At 36.2% G+C, this 21,839-nt stretch overlaps 1 protein-coding gene across 5 annotated transcripts in view; it reads right to left on the bottom strand.

Annotated features, from left to right (window-relative positions):
- The window catches only part of KDM4C (lysine demethylase 4C), a 400,106-nt gene that overhangs the window by 189,042 nt on the left and 189,225 nt on the right, over positions 1-21,839 (bottom strand). For all 5 annotated transcript variants that reach the window (XR_012332500.1, XM_033858103.2, XM_033858104.2 and 2 more), the window contains one exon: positions 3-196. Coding sequence is in view for 4 of the 5 variants with exons in the window: in XM_033858103.2 (XP_033713994.1) it covers positions 3-196 (194 nt within the window). In the remaining variant the exon portion in view is untranslated. The remainder of the gene's footprint in view (positions 1-2; positions 197-21,839) is intronic.

The following is a 21,839-nucleotide window of genomic DNA, read 5'->3' on the forward strand; positions in this document are numbered from 1 at the left end:
ACCTCCTGGATGCTTTTCTTACTTTCCTCCTCCTCTGCAGCCATGCTTTTACTTCAGGGGTGGATTCTGGAGTAGGCTTCGTGTGATCTATGGTATATATATCCTTTCCTTGTTTCCAAAGCTGGTATCTGTCTGGCTGAAATTTCCTCACAAAGATATCCATTGAAATTTTCACCATGTCTTTCCTGCAGGTGCACTGAAACGCAATGGGGTTGGAGTGCTTTAAACATTTGCTAACTACAGAAAGTCACACTGAGTTGTCCTTTGAATGTACCATACATGAATACTTAGTCACTACATAATGGAGAATAATGTTTTACATTTTCAAACATTCAGTGAGTAGGGACTTCCCTGGTGGTCCAGTGGGTAAGGCTCCACACTCCCAATGCAGGGGGGCCCGGTTTCGATCCCTGGTCAGGGAACTAGATCCTACATGCATGCTACAACTAAGAAGTCCGCATGCCACAACTAAGTCTGCACGCCACAACTAAAAAAGATCCCACATGCCACAGCAAAGATCCCGCATGTGCCACAACTAAGACCTGGCACAACTGAAAATTAATAAAAATAAATAAATAAAATAAATATTTTTTTAAAGTTTTAAGAAAAACAGTCAGTGAGTAATAAACTCAATTTCTTCTGAATGGAGGTGATAACCTGTATATTCACATCTATAAACAGTAGAATAAGATGTTAAAGTGCATTGCAGAGTTCTTGGAAACTGTGTACCAAGAACAACTGAAAGGAAAGAGCACACATTTGAAAGCATGCCTGCAACAGAAGGATTACCCTCCCAGCACAAGGATGCATCAGTGAGCTGAATACTGTAAAGCTGAAAACCTAGGTTGACAATGAATAAAAGTAGCTAATAAATGTGTGGTTAGAATAATTTAACCAATAGGTTGAGATAAATTTTCTCCAAGATATATTTTGATCACATTAATGTTTATTAACAAATATACTCTCACAAAGTAACCAACAATTAGGAGCAAATAAACAGCCTCTTCTACATCATATCACATGAAACACCCACCATCACCACTACAATCATATCCACTAGAAAGAAGGAATAGTGTTAAGATAAGAAGTTCAAAGAAAAGATTATTTTGAATCCACTAGAACTTTGATTCTCATGAATACATAGTTAGAAGTCATATCATATAAAGCAAGTTTCCTATAAAGACCTCACACAGGTTATATTGTGTCTAGGTTAGTACTCCATGCAATGGAACAGATAGAATTCAAATAGTGAAACAGAGATAGTCTCAAAGACGTAACATACCTTAACCATCCCTAACACACCTGGCAACAGACTGGTTGACTCAACAACAGCCTTGAAACAGTAAGTCTTTCAATATTTTGGCAATACAATTATCATCTCCATGCAAATTAATTTAAAATTTCCTAATAATCTCCAGCTTAAAACTTCCTCCAGAGAGTTCCAATCTTGCCTTGAAAGTTCAGGAAAAAGAAAAAAGGAAAAAAAACAAAAAACAAAAAACAGGACACAGCTAACAGTCAGTATGCCTAAAACCAGCTTCTCCAAATACAAACAAAAATTTTATTATAAATGATATGACAATCCTTCTATTCTCCTATATTCACAATCAACATTTCCTAATCCCTCCCTTGCCTTCTACCCCTAGAAATCCAGTCTGTCATCATCTATAATTAGCTCTTCCTCTACCTGCAGAAATCCTTTTACCAGGACACCTTCACTGTCAGATGCTAAAACCTAGCATAACAAAACTAACTAATTTCCCTGCCTGCAGTCTCTCCTAGCACCAATTCATCTTTACAGCTGTCACTTTAATCTCCCTCAAATATCTCATAATCTTTCACTTCGGAGTCCAATAAGGTGTAATACTCTGCTCTGCCTTTAAAATAAAGTCCTGAGCCCAGCATTCAAGGGCTCTAAACTTGGACTCCACTAGTGAGATTTCCAGGTTTCTCTCCCACTGCAAGTCAACATGAACATTCCTCTTCAACCCAAGGAGCAGAGTCACCATGAGCTTCCTTACCTCAGTGCTTTTGCTCCTACCACAATGCCTTCCTGCTCACCATTCTGCCATCCAAAGAAAATTCATCCTAAACACTGAATGCAAATTGTACCAATTATTCTTCTGAATGGAGTACTATTTATCTACACCACTGCTTTCTATTATTAGTTAAGTACAGGCAAACTTCATTTTAGTGCACTTCGCTTTATCGCGCTTTGCTTTATCACGCTTTGCTTTATCACGCTTCACAGATAAAACGCTTTTTACAAAGTGAAGGTTTGTGGCAACCCTGCATCAAGCAAGTCTATCAATTTTTCCAACAGCATTTATCAACAGCATTTGGTCACTTTGTATCTCTGTGCCACATTTTGGAAATTCTCGCAATATTTCAAACTTTTTCATTATAATGGTGATCTGTGATCAGTGATTTTTGATGTTACTATTGCAAAAAGCTTACAACTCACTGAAGGCTCAAATGATGGTTAAGCATCTTTTAGCAATAAAGTATGTTCTAATTAAAGTATGTACATTGTGTTTTTTTTTTAGTCATAGTACTACTGCACATAATAGACTGCAGTACAGTGTAAACATAACTTTTATATGCACTGGGAAACCAAATAATTTGTGTGACTGGCTTTATTGTGGGGAAAGGAACTGAACCCACAATATCTGAGGCATGCCTATAAAGAGAGAGTTCTAAGTCATTTTTACTATAATTAGCTTAGAAATATGGAAAATGAGGATTCTGAGAAATTTAAAGATATTTTGGTTTAAGACGCAACCTTTCACTAAAGGAAGAAATAAGTTTAGACTCACCAGCAGAGACTCTCTTATTTTCGTATAGTGTTACTAATATTTGCTTCATGAAGAAAAAGGAGTGGACAATATAAATGATATAAGTTTCCACAGCAAGAATTTTGTCCTAGATTTTGATTTCCCATTCCTCTCTCCTAGAAGTCTTGAATTTTGTATACATGCAACAAGATCTACCACTCAACTGACTGTTTGACTCAATACAAGAATATGTGTCTTAAATTATAGAAATAGAGAACAAATTAATGGTTGCCAGGGTTAAGGGAGGGGATGATGGTGAGAGGGAACTGGGTTCAGCTATAAAAGGGCAATGTGAGGGATCCTTGCAGTGGTGGAAATATTCTGTATCTTGACTCTATCATTGTCAATTTCCTCTTTTTTGATATTGTACTATAGTTTTGTAAGAGGTTACCATGGGGGAAAACAGGATAAAGGATACACAGGATCTACCTGTATTATCTTTTGCAACAGCATGTGAATCTACAATTATCTGAAAATAAAAAGTTTAAGAAAAAAATAAACTCTAAGACTTCCTTAAAATAAAACATATGTATGTCTTGCCTTTGATTTTAAGTATTCAGAAATAGAGTCATAAGATACCCAAAATAATGCAAGGGAACAACGCCAGAGTCAAAAATAGTTGAAGTAAACTTCAACAGCACAGAGAAAATCTACTCTTGTCAGTAGTGACAAATAATACACTCATCTTAAAGCCCTAAAGATTAGATGAGATCATTTAATAGAACGTGCTATGTGACTTTATTAGTAGGAACGGAAGACATTAACACTCCCATTTAGAAACAAAGAAATTTACAGACTACATATTGGTACAAAGAGCAATAACCAATAATAGGTAATACTTCTCAAGTAATCTATTTTGGATATGAATTCAAAACACTAATAAGAATGGCTTTTCTTACTGTTTCTTTTAAGAACATTCATACTAGTTATGTAATATGTAATGTATGTAATGGCTAAGTCCAAATTTAAAGGGAATCGTCAGTAGTCTGTTAAGCATTGAATTCTTCCATATTTCACCACCCTAAGACTTGTTACACAGAATCATGATTATTTGTTCCTATCTCCCAGGAAATCAAATTCAGGCTCTCCGTTATTTATATTGAAAACCAGCAATCTAATTTCAAGATGAAAATGTTTCTAAAAATCAGCAACTTTCTAAGGCAGCAAATAGTCATATGAATTGTAGAATTGGAAATTTCATATAACCACAATATATGATTAATAAAATAAGAAGTTGATGTTTAATAAAAACCCAAACTGAGCTATTACTTTAACATATTTTCTTTGTGACACACAGGATGGCTAATTATGGGAGGGAAAAAACCTCTCATGTGCAAATGTCTGATAAGGAAGGCTTTGAAGGTATGCAAAAATGTGTGAAATTATCCTGCTTTTCAGTCTATTTATAACAATTAAATGATAATTAGGAAGGAACTAAGGAAAGAATAGCTTAAAATAAGATAACAAGCCTAATAGCCACTTGATGTGGCTGTTATGGGTTAAATTGTATCTCCCTCCCCCAACCCCCAAATGGTATATTCAAGTGCTAACCCCCCTCAGAATGCGGACCTTATTTGGAGAAAGGGTTATGGCAGACAGAAGTAATTACATAAGGGGTTACTGGAGTAGGGTGGGACCTTAATCCAATGGGCCTGGTGCCCTTATCAGACAAGAAGAGACACAGACACACAGGGGACAAGGCCTTAAATTGGTCTGACTACAAGAATATAGAGGTTCTTAGTGTTATTAAATTTTGCCTTACTGGGAAAGTTGAAGCAACTGAGGAAGTAAGAATCAGGCTTCCGGTATAACGAGGGGTCTTAAGAGTGAAGGAGAAGTGCACAGAGGTTTTGAAGAATCGAGAGCAACTATGACCTTGCAGGGGATTGAGAGAGAATGTGAGAGGACTGGGCCCTTGTCATGGGTGGAACCCACTGCGGTGCACATCCAGCTCCTGGTTGGGTCCTTCCTATCAGACTCAACTCCTCGGCTTCCCCTCTTGAAGAAACAAAAGAAACTGAAGGATCAACAGAAGTCAGGCATTTACGAGGGGAAACACCGTGACCCAAGTGAATCCTGCCAGGTAGGATACTGTAAGGTAGAATAAGGTGAGGGTGGGGGATGAATTCATGTGACTTCTCTACTGTATCCCCCAAAATGGGGCCTCTTATCAATATAAGAGCTGGGTGTTAGATGGCTCCATGTATGTAGTTTCAAGAGACATGAGATACTATCAATCTCAGAATTAAAAACTAATTTTCTGTACATATACAGGAAAATGTTCTCTTTTTTACATACAAAATTCCAATGAATGTCAACCACAGTATATCATAGCCCAAAGAGGATAAATAATGTTTAAATTTTTCTTATAAATTATTAATTTCCCAACAATTATAAAAAGGGACCAATGCATAGATGAAACAGATTTACTGAACAGGACAGTCAAAAAGAGGAAAGGAGCCAATGATGGCAAACTCTTGTTTTGAATATTTATAAGTGTCTGATGAAGCATATATTGCTGTCTGCTGTTGGCACATGAGTAGTGGGTGTATCTTAAAACCTAAGAACACTGTAAGTTACTGTCCTTTATGATAACCACTTTAATTGTACTTAACAATGAAAATGACTCATTTTAAAAACACAAACAAGCATATCAATTCCTATTTCCTTCAAAAATTCAAATCAATAATTGGAAAAGTTAGGTTTTTATCAAAATCTAGTCCCCCTCCAAGAAAATTATTGTTTTTGAAGGTTATCTGTTAATTATCTTCAAGGTACAACCAAATTACTACATTAAATTAGAAATACAGTAAGAAAGAAGCATCCATTTCCTATCCAACACATAGCAAAACTGTCTTACATCTCCAAACACATAAGCTATGAAAATATAGGACTGTGTATCAAATGGGAAAATGCCAAACCTTCAATGGAATCACCATTCATTTGCTTTGAGAACCCAAAAGTTTGTATTACCAGTTGCCCTTTGAAAGAACATCATAAATAAAGAATAAAGGGAAGAGAAATATTCTCCACTTTGTTGTCTTCTAACAACACACTTCCTTTAGCTATGACAACAAGAATTAAGAAGAATGTGTTATTAACATAATTAGACACAGCTATTCATTATTGTTTACTCTAAGTAATAACAAAGATACTACTTAGGCATAGCAACCTCTTATTTAACCAAGAATGTGACTGATGGTGATAACTAATTAGAGCCAAAGTCAGTAACTAGGCCTGAAATATAATTATATTCTAAACCATCAAACTACCTTTTATAGTAAATAGATAATTTAGCACTCAGGAAGCTCAGATACCTCATTGGAAAAAAAAAAGGTTTAGACAATTCTAGCACTAGAGCATCAAGAGAAATCTGTGGCCAGCTGATCTATGATTTACTCTTTATTCTTCCAGATTTACATCTCTTTCATTCCTTCCTATTCTTTAACCCTTTTTTTCTTTTTTTTGTTTTTGTTTTTAATCCTTTTATCTGTTTTCAACTTAGTCATGTCCAAAACCTAAAAATTCTTCTTTCCCTCCACATGTAAAAAAATAACCTGCTGGTAAATTTGTTAGCATTAAAACAAACTATGTTACTATCAATCCACTAGTACTTTGGAATCTCCATCTTCATTTCACAACTACATAAACATACATCCAATCTACTGCATCATACCAAACTTATAGAAGAGAAAGGACCCAGCTCTTTGGAAAACTGCCACACTGTTAACCCATATTAAATTTGCAGAAGTCCAGGAACCCCAGACTTTTTCTGGTACAATTATACTTAGTTATTTTTCATTTCAAATATGAATGAGAAACAAAATTTTCCAATATGCACTCAAATTTTTAAGGTAGTATTTCTGATCAATATTTTCTGGCATTGTGTTCCAATAGAGAAACCACTCAGTTTTTACGGAAATTAATTAATTATTTTAACAGAAACATGGCCTAATTTAAACGGTTGCTAAGAATCATTAAATAAAAACAATTTTAGAAAATAAATGCACTATGCAGTTAATGAAGCCAACATCTATTGACAGGGTATTATTATACTATCTGTAGAAGTATCTAACCTGTTGAGATACAACAAAAATTTTTGAAGGAACTTCCATTCTTTTTACATTCACCATATAATTAAGAATGAATAAAAGTATTTAATGTGTTGACTAACTGTAAAAAAATGTAAAGGAACCTACTTATATTGAAATTATTCCAAATAAATTTTTTTAAAAAGTAGAATATTCTACTCTGTAGTCAATTCATTCTATTATCATAAAATTTTCATTGCCAGTTACAAATCTGAGCAGAATTTCACCCTCCTTGGAGTACTCCAAACAGATCAGTATTTCTTAGCTGACTCAAAACTAAGTATACATTAGAAAAAGGGGAATTCAGAATCAGTATAATGAATGTAGATGACTCTAATATACATTGTGCTGAGCTAAAGAAACCAGGCAATTTTAAAGCCCACAATGGTGATGAATCCACCAGATTAATGAATACAACTATGTTTTTAATATGATGAATAAGCAGTAGCCACATTGCTCTATCTATATACTTGTTGAACCCTGAACTGACTACAGCTCTTCTACTTATTAGCTGAGTAAAAATGGTAAGTCTTGAGCTCTGAGAATGCTCCCTCATATAAAAATGTCTTCCTGGGTCTCTCACAAAGGTTCAAAAAATTTTAAGTGTAAATACACTTGATCAGCCGAGCTCCTTAAACATGATTATGATTATGATCCTCCCAACCCTCTTCCTCACAAAATACTGAAGGAAACTCAAAATGCTGTTGTAAAGCAATGTAATGCTTTAAAGTTTCAGTCTGGGCTCAAATACTTATATTTTACAGAACTTATTTTCAAAGATGGTAGAGCCATGGGATTCTTCAAATGAGCTAAAGAAATTGCGTGAAATTAATGTAACAGTAGAACAGAAAATGCCCCATTTCTTGCCAGTTCCTATCTATGGAACATATTTAGGTATCCATCACTGTACACCAAATGGGCCTTCTTCATCCCTTGGTCATATGTAATACCCATTATAATACTGATTTACTTCATCCGTGTACTTATTCAATCATTGCTCATTTGTTCATGTACCCTCTTCATTAATAATTTTGGGAGAAAATTATTATAATTATCTTAATTTATAAGTATTATTTTAATACAAGAAACAGAGTTGTTAAATACTTAAAACTAATTAAGGTGAAAATAATATTTGAACAGCACTTTGATTTCCTGAGTAACATTTCATATAATATCAGTCAAAGACAAGTAATAGGCTATTTCACCAGATCACATGAAGAGTAAACTATATAATTATGTTTACACTGACTGAACAGGGAGATAAAAGAAATACAATTCTAAGATCAGTATTAATCAACAATGAAAGTATATAAAGAATGCAAAGGTCATTTCTTTTGTCCTTATATCCATTAATGAAGCAAGTTCTGCAGGAGACCTGTACATCCCTTGTTTTTCCCCAGACTGCTCTGCAGAGCTCACATAACCCTGATGTTGTCAGGGTGCACAAAGCATTTAAAGGTTCTGGGGATCCCAGGATACACACCCAGAGAAATTTTCTAAATGTTTTGTTCTCATGGACATAAAGAAGAAAATAGCTTTAAAATATCCCTAATGGGGGCTTCCCTGGTGGTGCAGTGGTTGAGAGCCCGCCTGCCAATGCAGGGGACATGGGTTCATGCCCCGGTCCGGGAAGATCCCACATGCCGCGGAGCGGCTGGGCCCGTGAGCCATGGCCGCTGAGCCTGCATGTCCAGAGCCTGTGCTTCGCAATGGGAGAGGCCACAACAGTGAGAGGCCCGCATACCACAAAAAAATATATATATCCCTAATGGCCAAAAAGATAATCATATTCATAGTAAGAAAGTCTGATACCACTACTAAATTTCTTATTCTCACTTTAATAAATCATTATTGTGAATTATTTCAGATACTTTTGCCATATCTGACCTTCCCCTCCCAGTCTATTTTAAACCATGAAAATATACATTGTGTCTGTCTTTCTGAGAAGTACATTCTAGTTGTCTAGAGGACTGGAGGCCCTTAAAAATATTTTTTCAATAAATAACCTTTTATAAACGTATGAGGAAACAGAGGCTCAGAGAATTTTACTTAATTTGCCCAATGTCACACTGCTAACAAGTAATACAGCCTTTACCAGATTCAATCTAGAATAACTGCCATACTCTTAACCAATCTACTGTGGACATTCAAAACCAAACCATATTTAACACATTTTAAATGGTTTTAATTTAAATATGGGCCACACTTTTCCATTCTAAACTTCTTTTTCTATGACCCATAACCAAGTTGAAATTGTAGTTGAGAATAAATGCCTGGATGTCATTATTTTAGCTTTTTATGCATGACATCATGCTGTATTGATAGAGTTTATCCAGTCTAGCTAGCAACTTTCTGAAATATGTTTCCTCCGCTCTCCCTACTTTTAATAGATTCAGATTAATTTCTTCTGAATATTTTCAGGCTTCACCATACTTTATAAGGTATATCTCCCTTATAAAGTAAGGCAATTATAAAGCAATTTAAGGTATGAGACTAGAAACTCTATCTTTCTGACCCATGGGAACACTGCTCAAATAGACAATGAAAAACTATGCAAAAAGAAGGGGAATGGGCTCAAATAGCTTGCTCCAAGGGTCTCTAAAAAACTGTAGGAATTATTTTTAGAATTTCTGCTTCTCAACGCTTACCGAAGTATCTGATAGAAAGGTTAAGGAAGTTCAGAGTTACAGACATTAAACAATCTACTCCCACTGTGCCATGTAAAACACAGCATGAAATTGAACTCTTTAGTACTGGGGAACAGATGAAGTTATTTTGTTCTGAATTCATGCATTGCATGTCACACACTTTATATGGGTGATAAATTTGGGCAAGATCAGATAAAAAATGGGGCTCTGCAGAGTCCTAGGGATCTAAGTGATTTATGAATATAAATATTTGCTCCTAAGACTCTGTAAGATCATATGCGAGAGAGCCAACAGAAATACATAGAAGTATACAACATATAATCCTCCTCCCAAGATGCTCAGATACACTGACTTTTGAATCTTGCAAATATTTTTTAATGACTAATTGGACACAATTAGAAGTTCATCCTGCACCTGGAATGAACCTTAGGAAATAAAAAATCCACTCTAATTATCATAATTCATAGATGGGAAACTGAGGCACAAAAATACTAAGTGACTTGCTGGATGGCACAAGGATAGTGAGTGGAAAAAAAAGTTCAAGTGATGCAAGACTCATCCTACTTACCAGCATCTCTGGGATTCTCAGCTTCCCATTCACTGAGCCACTAAGCACATAGGACCATGCTGAGTAACTCAAGGGGTTGAATGCAGAATTAGCCATGCCCCAAGTTTCACGATAGAACACTGGCCATGGTAAGAACCATCTGACTAATGCTGGAGATGTTCACTTCTGTGGAACTGGAGATGAAGGCAACATCCTCTAACCCTTTTCCATCTTTCTTTGTACAGTTCAAACACTATTATCAATGTAGGAAATATGATTAATAAGTAAATACCGTTTTTCTAAAGAGGAGAGGGAGGAGCAAATGAGGAGGAAAATGAATAAAAAGGCCATGTATGCATAACGTAATCCCCAGAATGGAAGCTCTGGATAGTACCACTGTCCCTCAGTATCCTTGGGGGATTGGTTCCAGGACTGCCCTCAGACACCAAAATCTGCAGATGCCTAAGTCCCTTATATAAAATGGTATAGTAAATATTTGCATATAATCTATGTACATCCTCCCACACACTTTAAATTATCTGTAGATTACTTATAATACCTAATACCATGTAGCTGCTATGGGAATAGTTATAAATACAATGTAAATGCTATATAAATAGCTACCAAAGTGGGCAGCAAATTGAAGTTTTGCTTTTTGGAACTTCTAGACTTTTTTCCCTAATATTTTCAATTCATAATTGGTTGAACCCACAGATGCAGAACCCGAGGATTCGGAGAGCTGACCGTATATATCAAGGGTGCTCTCGCTTAGGAGAAACAAAAATAACTTGTTATTTTTCTAATAAATTCTAGGTTACCATATGTTTAAATCCTATATGTCATACTGAATTTTTAATATATTTTTCAGGAAAAAATGAAACCTTTATTTATTTAACAGTCATGTCATAAACACTACCCCACACTCAACGCACTCTGATCACATGTCTCTTGCCACCTAAAAAATTCTCTGGCACTATTTCCAAAACAAGAGACAACCGGATGAAAGCTAACTAGGTCAAAAAATTAATGCCTTTAGGAAGAAGTATAATTTATTTCAGGCTTTCTAATGTTAACAATATGATTGGAAATTTAACATTAAATAATCAAAGGAAAACAAATAATTTTGTTGGAAATAAAATTATTTAAATTGACAACAGATACTTTTTCAGCAATACTTCCTTAGGAAACCACACAGCACTATAAGTAAATAATTCAGCATCTCAGATTCATTTTATCTGGCAATTCCTGCATTCCCATTCAAGTGTGAGAATATGTCTGGCACTGCTATTAGCTTTTCTGTTATTAATTTTGTGAGATGATTTAAAGCAGGGGAAAAAGGTAGATATATTCATTGAACCAGTAGAAAAACAAATAGAAGATAGAAAAACACAAAATGGATTTGTGTTTCTTCAATTTCTCTCTGGCCAAATTTAGAAAACCATAAATAGGAAAGTCTGTGGAAAAACATTTCTTATAAGAGGATTCATTGTTATTCTAAGAAATTAAGATGGGAAAAACAGGATTTAAATCAGTTTAAGGCCAATAGGGATCCAACATGCAGAACTAACTTCCATGACTATTACTATTATTTGCTTGACTATAGACTCAAAAATAGCAAAAAATGGCTCCAGAGCCCACGAGCCACAACTACTGAGCTCGTGTGCCACAACTACTGAAGCCTGCATGCCAGAGTCTGTGCTCCGCAACAAGGCAAGCCACTGCAATGAGAAACCCGTGCATCGCAACGAAGAGTAGCCCCTGCTCGCCTCAACTAGAGAAAAGCCCGCACTCAACAAAGACCCAACACAGCCAAAAATAAAATAAATTTTTAAAAAAAGAAATAATGGCTTAAATTTTTTAAAAAATAGCAAAAAATGAAGCTGCATTAAACCAATCTGTGACATGTTAAGGATAAATCATGCTAATGACTTAGCAACACAGAACTTTTAAATATGTAATAAAACTTTTAAAATATGAATAATCTGTGACCAGTAATTTAACAACTGGGAACTTATCCTAAGAAAATAATTATTACTTAATGTACCAGCTTATGTTTAAGAATGTTCATTTCAGCAGTGTTTATCAAAGATCTAAAAAAAGGAAAAAAAAAAACATTTTCTAGAAACAAGAGGGTATTCCTTTAAAAACTCATGGTATAACTTACGGAAGAACATTTAGAGATATGGGATTTGGGATTTAGAGATATGGGATTTAGAGATATGGGAAAGCATTACCAGTAGGTGGAGATAACAGGTTACACATGATCATATATGTAATATATACATTTATCTACCTATAATGCACATACATATGTTAGAGACTGATCCATTTCCTTAAATCTGATACTGGGGAGAGCAGTGTGGGGACAGAAGTGGTGGGTACAAGTAGAAGTGGGTATGGCATGAGGAGGGTGCTTGGACTAAAGCTCTACACTTGGAGTGGAAATATCCATAAATAGATGAATCCCTTTCTTAAGTGATGAAGTTTCTCTCTCACTCTTGATCTCTCTAGATTTCCCTAAACCAAAAGTATTTCATTTCCTAGCACCTTGTTCTTTTCCTTCAGGTCACTTATAACAATTTTTAATCATATGTTTGTATGTTTATTTGGTTAACATCTATTTCCTGCCCTAGAACCTACATTCTGTGAAGACAGGACTCAGATCAGTTTTACCGTCACCAACACATAGTACGTGCTCCATAAATACTAGCTGAATGACTGCCAAATGCTAGAATATTGCCCGTAATGTAAGAAGCAAAACAAAAATGAAAATGAATCTAATGTTGACCTTACTATATTTGAATTATTTACTTGCTTCATTTCTATTTACATAATTTATTTAAAAATTGAATTACTTTATCATTATGTAGAACCTTTCATTAGAAGACCTCAAAGTATTTCATTAGCAAATATGAGGGCTCTGCCTTAATTAATGGAAACATGTCATAAATGTTAAGGAATGCTTTTTTTTTGTCCAGCAAATGACACAGCTACAAACTACAACTCAGATTTCTAACTTTATATCCACTCTCTAAGAATTTGGTTGATACAAATAAAATGTAGAATTGTCATTGTTGCAATGATCATTAACAAGCTCTGGACAAGAGAAGTCCTTCACTACCCCAGGGGCAATGGGTCTACTGATAAAATCTAGAAAGTGATTTGGTAGGATGTGTTCTATTTTTACTCTACAGAAACTCATTAATCAGTCTAAATGTTTAAAAAAAAGAAAGGCTACATAATAAATGCAATTTTAATGATCTACATTCCCTCATATTCACATGTACTTTTAAATATATTTAAATTCAAACTGGACTGAGTCCAGAAAGTAATCATAAACACAGCCGATATCAGCCTCAAATACTGCCAAGTACTAAAGACCACTCCAGTTTAAAACAATTCTATCCAACCAAACTTCTGGTGCCAAAATAAAGCCCCCTATTTGTACAACTTACACAATAATCAGAGTAAAGATTATTCATCTATATGTGTAATAAGAAATTATTTCAGGGCTGTAGTTTCACTTATTTCCTCAGATGTGGCTGCCTACTACAATCTATCACTGTCAAGAAACAAAAAACCAGGAATGTTCTGCCTTCACTAGTGAATAAATACAAGCTGTAGCAGTGACTCTTTAAATCAAAATGCAAAAATCTTTTTCCTCATGGGGTTGGAGAGACCCAACTAAAGGGGAGAGGAAGGTAAAGCACTGGGAATGGCAGGGTTAGGACACTAGTTCATCACTTCAGTTTTGGTTCATTTTACATTCCAAGAACTGTTGCTGAGGTCTTCTGGAAGGCAGGGCAGGGGTCAGGGAGGACTTTTTATAGCAATAAACAACTATCACATACCACGTCTGCTCATCCTTTGCCTTTTTACTTTGTCCAAGAACATAGGAAATAAGTTGTAAATGGCTTCCCATTACTCTAATTCTGTGTGGGAAATCCATTCTGCTGCAAATTGTCCACCTGATCCATACAATCTCTGGCCCAAGACTGCAACTGGCAAGCCTTCCCTTCCAAGTGCAGAAGCACGAAGCCTACCCTACCACAAGCTTTTATCTCCCCTCTCTGTGAAATGAATATGGAAAAGAAAACTAACAGTAGAAGGCCCATTCCTTTAATCAAATATTAAATTACATCCATTCTCAGTTCAATTTAATACCTGTGCTGCTGAAATAATGTCCAGAGTAACAAGCTATGACAGCATTCATTCCACAAACATTTCAGTGCCTAATATGAGCAGAGGTATGATGGGCACAGTTACTAAACTTCATAAATAAGCAGCTACATGGAGGGGGGGCAGAAATCTGGAAGAAGTTTGCAATTCTCACCATTGGTTAAGTTTTGTGAAACTGAATAGGGCTGTTTTTATTTATAATTTACTATTCATTATTTAGTTTGTTCAAAAAATTTTACTGGGCTTCCCTGGTGGCGCAGTGGTTGAGAGTCCACCTGCCGATGCAGGGACACGGGTTCGTGCCCTGGTCCGGGAGGATCCCACATGCCGCAGAGTGGCTGGGCCCGTGAGCCATGGCCACTGAGCGCTCCGCAACGGGAGAGGCCACAACAGCCCACGTACCGAAGAAAAAAAAAAATTTACTGAAATTGATGTAGCAGGATTAAATCACTAAATTTTATTACGTGGTTCACTCCTAAGACTTTTATTAGGATGTTTTATGACTAAAAAAAGCACTAAAAACAATTTTCCCCCAGGCCCAGGGCCTGTGTTTTAGGTGCGGCTGGACGGAGCCAATCAAACATTCCATCCCAGTGACAACAGTGACTGGTTCAGGGATCCGCACACGACCTAGGTAGGCCAAGGGGATTCATCTCAGGACTCGTTCCTAGTCTATTAGCCTAGAAAAAGCCAACAGTTATCTATGCCACAACGTGGGGAACAAAAGCCTGAGAAGGAAGCCAAGTGTGATAAAAGAACCAGAGAGAAGAAAGTGCAGTAAGAGGATCCAGACAGATATCTGAAGATATACGTCAAGGAGGTAGTCCATTTTCTTTCTGCGCCAAAAGGAGGTGGAAGGCTACAACTTTTGAGAATGTTGACCCATTAAGATCATCTTAAGACAGAATCTACACACTTAACTAAGTACATGACATATGCAGAAGAAAAGTTAAAATCATCTATGAGCATAGGAAGGATTTTTAAATCTACTGCTCCAGACTGTTACTGGAAATGTACCTACAATTGAAACCAGAGCAATACAATTAGCATTTGACTTACAAGAAAATGATTTTATAGTCAGAATGAAATGAAATGGGTTATCAGGTAAGACAGACATATACTGTGAGCCAGGAACAAGTCATAAAAGTTAAATTAACAAGAAAATCAGTAACAGACCATTATGATAAGAATTTGCCAAAGCAGAAGACTACTTCAAATTTCCACTTTTACATATGTTCGAAACAATTAAGGTCAATTAGCATGTTTAGAATATCAGGCCTAAAGATAAACAGATAAATTAGCCCCATGTTTTTAATCTGGAGACTTGAATCCATATGGCTGTCTAAACCAGTTAAGATTTTAAATGTCACTCACAACACACAAAAAAGCCTTCAACAGGAAAAGTTTATACTCGTATAAATACATTTCTGTCTCTATATCATCAAGAAAGAAACATCAAAATAGCAATTAAGTAGTGTTAAAACAAACAGAAGTTACATATTCCAATGCCCCAGGACCAACATTAAATTTTTAAAAACCCAATGTAAAATACATTATTTTAAAAGCCTGGTCTAAAATACCATCTCACTTTAATACTCAGATCTAAATACTACTTTTAATAATAAAATGTCAGAAATACAGCAACCTGTAACCACAAAGACATAAAATTACTAAGTGCCTGAAAATGAATTATGTATATCAAAGGATAAGGTTAACTTACTGGTATTGAACTACAAAGGCTATTGGAATCCCAAATTTAAAAAAGAACCTTTACTCTGGACTTCTTCCAGCAATTCAAACAAAGTAAATGTGTAAATTTTTTTTTTAACATTCAACTACTTCCTTTTTATATTTTTAATGAAACAGTTTAACTTAATTATTACTTAGCAGCAGCAACATCCAAGAATCTTGTCAATCACAGACCAGAAGTCCTGCCTCTGAGAAGGCCTGACTGAGCAGAACGTGAAACTCCTACAGTGGATGAAGCAGGAAGAACTGTCTCACCAAGAGCGATCAGTTAAATGCAGCAATGGTACTCATGGCTTCTCGTGTCCAATGGCAAATTATTCGTGGTATTTTTTCATTTATGTTTAGTCTCCTAAGTTCTTAAGTATAAGAGGAAGGGGGACCTATCTTAAATACCAGTTCTTGGTTTTTAAAAGGTTTTAATTGATTGTAGTAAAAAATAAGAATTCAAGCTGATGGTTATAATAGCAAACATCTCATACTGTGTGCTTTCTATGTGCCAGGCACAGTGATAAATGCAAAGCATTTTCTCATTGCATCGGTACTTATATTAGTTCACTTAGTCTTCACATCCCTATGAGGAACTATTAATAACTCTGTTTTACTAATGTAGGATACAGAGAATCAATGATTTGCCAAAGGTCATGGGACTTTCCTGGTGGCGCAGTAGACAAGACTCCGTGATCCCAATATAGGGGGGCCCGGGTTCAATCCCTGGTCAGGGAACTAGATCCCACATGCATGCTGCAACTAAGAGTTTGCATGTCACAATTAAGGAGGCTGCAGGGTGCAACTAAGGAGCCTGCCGGCCACAACTAAGAGCTGGCGTAACCTAAATAAATAGATAAATATTTTTAAAAATAATAATTTGCGAAAGGTCATGAATTAAGCAAGTGGTAGAATGAAGACTTGAGTCTACATCCTTTCATCATCAGTATCAGTGTTCCTAAAAACAGACAATGTATTGACAGTACAGGATATACAGTGCTGATATTCAGCACCATCCCAGTCCATCTGAACTCTTCCCTGTATGGAGCTGCCCCAGGCCAAAGGGTTCTGATTTGGCTCTGATATTAAGGAGACTTGCAGAGATTAGAAGGCAGAAGACAGTCCAAAGATTTCAGCAGCAGGCTGCTGGAGAAGTGACAGCAGCAGGCCAGGCTGAGGAACACAGGGGCACAAAGGTCCCGGCTGTTCCCGAGCTCAGGTAACACCATCTTCCCTACACACCCTTTCACTCCTCCAGTCCTTCCAACAATGCTGCAGCCTAGCTCATACTAGGAGCAAACCACTGGGAACAACTGCACATTCATGAACACGTTTTAATTTTGTATATCTTCCTTTGTGAAGAGTCTGTTATATTTTTGGTCCACTTTTTATTGAGATATTTTTGTTGTTTTATTATTGAGCTGTCTGAGTCCTTTATATATCCCAGATACCAGTCATTTATCAAATAGATGTTTTGCAAATGTTTTCTCCTAATTTGTGTCCTTTTAATGATGTCTTTTAATGAGCAGAAGTTTGTCTAACTCATCAATTTTTGCTTTTTATAATTATTGCTATGACTTAAGAAACCTTTTTCTATCCCTAAGTTATAAAGAGATTCTCCTATATTTTCTTCCAAAAGCTTCATATTTCAGTTTTCTCCTTCAGGTCTAGGATCCATCTTGAATTAGTAGTTTTATATGGTGGGGTTCAAGGTTAATTTTTGTCACAAATGTTGAACACTCTTTGCTCCCCCCTGGATCGCTTTGGTGCCACTGACAAAAATTAAATGCCATATAAGTGTGGGTCTATTGTGGATTCTCTCTTCTCTTCTATTGGAGAAGATCTAGATCTATGTGTAGCTATATTCTTCATAAACAATCATCTCCAGATAGGGACAGTTTTACTTCTCTTTTATCTTCATGCCCTTGACTACTTTTTCTTGACTTACTGCAGTGGCCAGAGTCTTCAGTGAAATAACAAACAGAAGTGGTGAGAATGAAACTTCTCACTCTGCGCCAAATCTTAGGGAGGAGCTGTTCAATATTTCGCCATTCTGTATGACATTCATTGTAGGTTTGTTATACCTACTTTATTGACAAAGTTCCCTCTGAGCATTTTTATCTGAAATGAATGTTGCTTTTTCTGCATTTGGTAAAATGATCATACGTTTTTTCTCTTTTATTCTGTTAATGTGATGGGTTAAACTGATTTGATTTTTAAATGTTAAACCAAATTTTTTTGTGATAGTTACCGTTATGTGTCAACTTGACTTGGCCATGGGGTGCCCAGACATTTGGTCAAACATTACTCTGGGTGTGTCTGTGAGGGTGCTTCTAGATGAAATGACCATTTGAATCAGTACAATGAATAAAGCAGATTGCTGTCCCTAATATGAACAGGCGCCATTCAAGCAGGGGAAGGCCTGAATAGAACAAAATGTTTGACCACCCCAGGAATAAGAGGGAACTCCTCCTGCCTGACTGATTGAGCTGGGACAAGGGTTTTGCCCTGCCTCTGCACTAGAACTGAAACATCAGCTATTCCTGCATGCCCAGTTTTCTGACTGCAGATCTTGGGACACCTCAGCCTCCGTAATTGCAGCCAACTGCTTACAATAAATCTCTTTACATATATGCATCCTATTGGCTCTGGAGAAACCTGAGTAATACTCTTGTGTTCTGGAGATAAATGCCACTTAGTCACCAATTACCCTCACTTTACCACAGTTCAGCTATAACATATCTATTAAGAAACATAAAAGGGGTATATGGTTTTAGGTATTTCCCTGCACATCGCCTTAATTTAAGTTCACACATGCCTACGCTTACACAGACAGAACCACCTTTCCCTTTTATTTCCTACTAATAATTATTCTCTCTTTAATTGATATAATTCCTAAGATGCAGTAATGGAGAAATAAAGCATATAAAGAAGCCTCTTAGAAATTCCCATTTTTGTAAGATTGGCATTCAAGAAACAGAGATCAAAAGATAAAAAATCTGGATAGATATAAAAAGACTATTTAAGAGAATAATGCAGGCAGAAGTTAACTTAAGCTAGTCCTCTGATGATCAGGAAAAATTCTGAAATAGAATACTTCTTAGGTCATAAGCAAAAAATAAGCAAGACTTCCTCAGTCAATAAAATACCATCAGAGTTATGTTCTTAGTGTCCAAAGAGCCTAAATTATTAGCTCCAACAGTTTGCAAAAGAATCTTCTCTTTACCCATTTTTCAAATATTCAAATATTTATTTGGACTGAAGAATAAGTAGCTGACCTAGGAACAGCTGAAAAAGTGAGAGCAAGAAAAAGCAGGATAAAAAAGGAGTAGGAATGTGTCAAGGAAACGACAGGCTGATGGCAGCACCATCAAACAAAAGAATGTACAGACTCTGCTTGTGGTGGGGGCGGGTCGGTGTGGTCCTTGAGCCACAAGGAACACTGAGAGGCAGAAAAGGGGATGCTGCTCTGGAAGAATGTTCAGGAGGACAGACAACAGGGCACATAACAGGGGAAAGAGCAGATCTCATGAATTTAAAAAGCAAAGAAACACCTTATGGACTCGTGTTGTCATTTTTCTCCACTGTTTTTGCTACGCTACATTATAAATCTTCCTAGGTACTGCTGCCCCTACTGGAAACATTCTCATCCTCTTGCTATAACCAAGCATATTTATCTAGCTAACATCCTTCATATTTCACCTTAAATTCATACAGACTAGGTCAGTTCCCCCTACTACAAAATAACTCAACATCCTGAATATGTGACACAAATGACATCATAATTAAGTAATTAGTTGTATAATTATTTTATAAATGTCAGTTTCTAAGCCTTGCCTGTAAAAGGACAAAGTTCATGCTTGTCCTGCTCATCACTGTGCCTTTCAACGAAGGGGGCGGGGGTCAATGAATACTTTTTGCATGAATTAATAAATTGAATGAAAAAAATGTGTCCTTTGGATATATTTTCAACAGTAAATTAACACTAAAAAAATCATTTGTCTACATTTATTTACTTATTTGTCACTTGTAGAGTGCATGTGCTAAATGCCAGGGACTGTTCTAAGCACATTACATTTAATAATTCAACCCTAGGAGGTTGGCATACTTATTATGCCCATTTAACTCATGAGAACACCAATGCACAGAGAAGTTAAGTAGTTTGCCGAAGGTCTTTGCAAGATTCAAACCCAGGCAGCTTGGTTCTACAATTCATTGCTACGTAATTTTAAGACAATGCTATGAAAACAATGTCCACTAAAGGCTACTTGAAAGAAAAGTATCCTGTAAAATATGTAAGAGGTCTGGGGTTTCACATTTTAGCTCTGCAATTCTCGTATATGTATAGTGAATTATGGAAAATGTCAGTAACTGATTCTTGATGCTGAGTTCTTTTTTTTTTTTGGTAATGAAAAAATTACACCAGATTTTAAGAAGAAATAGATAAATTAAAGTTTTCACATTGCCTATTGCTTTTTACATATTATAATACTAATGCCCAGAGGATTTATTGAAATAGAAACAAATCTACATGAGGGCTGAGGCAATTGTTTAAGCTGAGGTCTTTTTTTTCCCCCTTTAATGGAACAAAGAAATAAGCATCTTATTTTACTGAATCTCTCATTTTGACTATAAAAGATTTATTTTGTAAAAATGTAAATGTTAAAAACGTTTATTTATAGTACATCTTTTTCCTTTAATAAAATCAAACCGATTAAAATGATCATTGAACATATTTCCTTTAAAAAAGCTGCCTTCATATGGTCTAACTATGTGATTACCACAAAAGTTAAAAATCTCAGTTAGCCTTTAACTCATCTGAACATTGATAGATTCGGTATCCAAAGGTCAGTTTGTATTTCTAAAACTAGAAAACTGGATAGGTTATCAATATCTGGTCTTCAAATGCATTAGATATAAATTTTTCTTTAACTACTGCTGTAACTGAGCAGGACCCTACGGGACCTTCCTGGGATCCCCCTCCACTGCCACTGACTCACCCCCTTCCCATCCCATCCTCCACCTGCCTCTTGTTTGTAGAAAAACTTTAGCCTCCCAGACCTTCCCCAGGTTCCAAAGAATAAATTTAATTAAAGTAAGAAAATGCAGAAACAAAGGAAAACAGTCAAGCAAGACAAAATAATAATAGTTTAGCCATTAAACAAAGTCAAAGATGCTTAGTTCCTCCTCAAGGACTATAGATAATATTTTGAGCCATGTCCTTTGAGCTGTTTTGCAGATACTGAAACCTCCACCAGGTAGAAGTTAACTGTATGCTGATCACAAGCACATAGACCCCAGACCAACTGGAACCGGAATGTTGATGATGTTGACTCAATCACCTCACCACCAACCAATCAGAAGAATGCCCACAAGCTGATCACGTACCCCACAACCCCCCTCCCTCACCCTGTCTTTAAAAACATTTCCCTTAACCCCATTGGAGAGTTCAGGTTTTTTGAGCATTAGCTACCTCGACTCCTTGCTTGGTGCCTGCAATAAACACTACACTTTCCTTCACCACAGCCTGGTGTCAGTAGATTGGCCTTAATGCGCTCTGGCGAGCGGACCCAAGTTTGGTTGGTAACACTGCTAACCTGAGCAAACATAGGAAGGGGTTTATGCTATGAAGTAAGGGCCTCTAATTCAGGATGCTGTTGCAGGTTCAGCTGAGAATTTACTGGGTACAGGACATTTAATCATCATCAGTCCTATCCTTGCTTTTATCAGTCATTCAATTTATTTCATTTTCTTCAAAATCATACCCCATGGAGCTACCTGTGCTCGCCATGACTCCACGTTTCCC

Source organism: Tursiops truncatus, chromosome 6, assembly GCF_011762595.2.
Source record: "Tursiops truncatus isolate mTurTru1 chromosome 6, mTurTru1.mat.Y, whole genome shotgun sequence".
NCBI classification, from domain to species: Eukaryota; Metazoa; Chordata; class Mammalia; order Artiodactyla; family Delphinidae; genus Tursiops; species Tursiops truncatus.